Raw genomic sequence first — 1,266 nt, 5'->3', positions numbered from 1 at the left:
GCATAAGAAATATACCCCTTCTTGAACCTTTGATAAATTGTAGCTACCTTTACAGTTCTTCTATTCATAGCACAGTCTCCTGTACTCTCAAATATTCTGTGTTTCTGGCATTTTAAATTGAAACATTACTGCCTGAGTTTTAATTCAAAGAAATTTAGAGGGACAATAAATTCAATACCCTGGTCACAAAGCAGCGTATCTATTTCAGAAACACACACACACACACACACACACACACACGTCTCTCTCTTTTAAGCAGGAATAAACCTGGGTGCCTCAAGGTGGCTTGTTCTGATATCAAAGAATGTCCTCTAGGGACCCCGTTGTTTTCCTTGAAACTTAAAAAGGGAAATTTATTCTCTCACATCCTGCCGGCTTCCCGATCCCACAGCTTCTGCATCTGACTCAGAGCTGCCTGCAGTTTGTATCCCTGAACATCACCGGCATCTGCCTTCCACGGGACTTGGATTGGTCAAACGAAAGCAGAGGAGGAGCCACCCTGAACATTTTTTTTTCCCTCCACACACCATAAAATCAGCAGCAGCTACTAACAGAGCAATGCTGGTGGGAGCCTCTGAGAGGCAGCTGATGTGGGCATGTGCACACACACACTGTCTCCCAATGGCACCGCAGCTCCCAGGAGAATCATTCTGAAAAGACCTGAATGCCTAGGACTATAGTTAAACTGAAAGTGAGAAGCAAAAAACAAACAAAAAAAAAACAAAAAGCAAACAGCAGACTCTTTTGACTGAGAATAAGCACTTTGAAGCCAAAGATTTTAAAGGGACAGGGATAGGGATGAGAGCAGTACCTGAAAGAGACGAAAACTTCCATTTCCAGCTGTGGAGCATGTGACAGCTATTCATAACGGGCATGCCACTTTCAGCCTCATAAAGGACAGAAAAAGACCTGCAGAAAATCCCTGAGGCCGCCTGACCCAGGAGCTGAAGCAGTTGAGAGGGGATTTGAATCCACTGACTCAGGATGAATTCCACTCACCACCACAGAATGCATACCTCTCTCCACTTCCGGAACCTCAGCACCCACCGGCTGCACAGCAACGCCAGCGAGCCCCCGGGGAAAAACGACTCCGATGGAGGGTGCTACCAGCAACTTTTCGTCTCTCCTGAGGTGTTTGTGACTCTGGGCGCCATCAGCTTGTTGGAGAATATCCTGGTGATTGTGGCCATAGCCAAGAACAAGAACCTGCATTCCCCCATGTACTTTTTCATCTGCAGCCTGGCCGTGGCTGATATGCTGGTGAGC

At 46.7% G+C, this 1,266-nt stretch overlaps 1 protein-coding gene across 1 annotated transcript in view; it reads left to right on the top strand.

Moving 5' to 3' along the window:
* Positions 1-534: 534 nt before the first annotated feature.
* MC4R (melanocortin 4 receptor) overlaps positions 535-1,266 on the top strand; it is a 4,131-nt gene continuing 3,399 nt past the window's right edge. Inside the window, exon 1 of the mRNA XM_015559462.1 lies at positions 535-1,264. Within this exon, the coding sequence (XP_015414948.1) occupies positions 985-1,264 (280 nt within the window). The 5' untranslated portion in view covers positions 535-984. The remainder of the gene's footprint in view (positions 1,265-1,266) is intronic.

The sequence above is a fragment of the Myotis davidii genome, unplaced genomic scaffold, assembly GCF_000327345.1.
Source record: "Myotis davidii unplaced genomic scaffold, ASM32734v1 scaffold11, whole genome shotgun sequence".
Classification (NCBI taxonomy): domain Eukaryota; kingdom Metazoa; phylum Chordata; class Mammalia; order Chiroptera; family Vespertilionidae; genus Myotis; species Myotis davidii.
The sequence above is the reverse complement of the archived record's forward strand: the minus strand, read 5'-3'. Positions and strand labels throughout refer to the sequence as shown.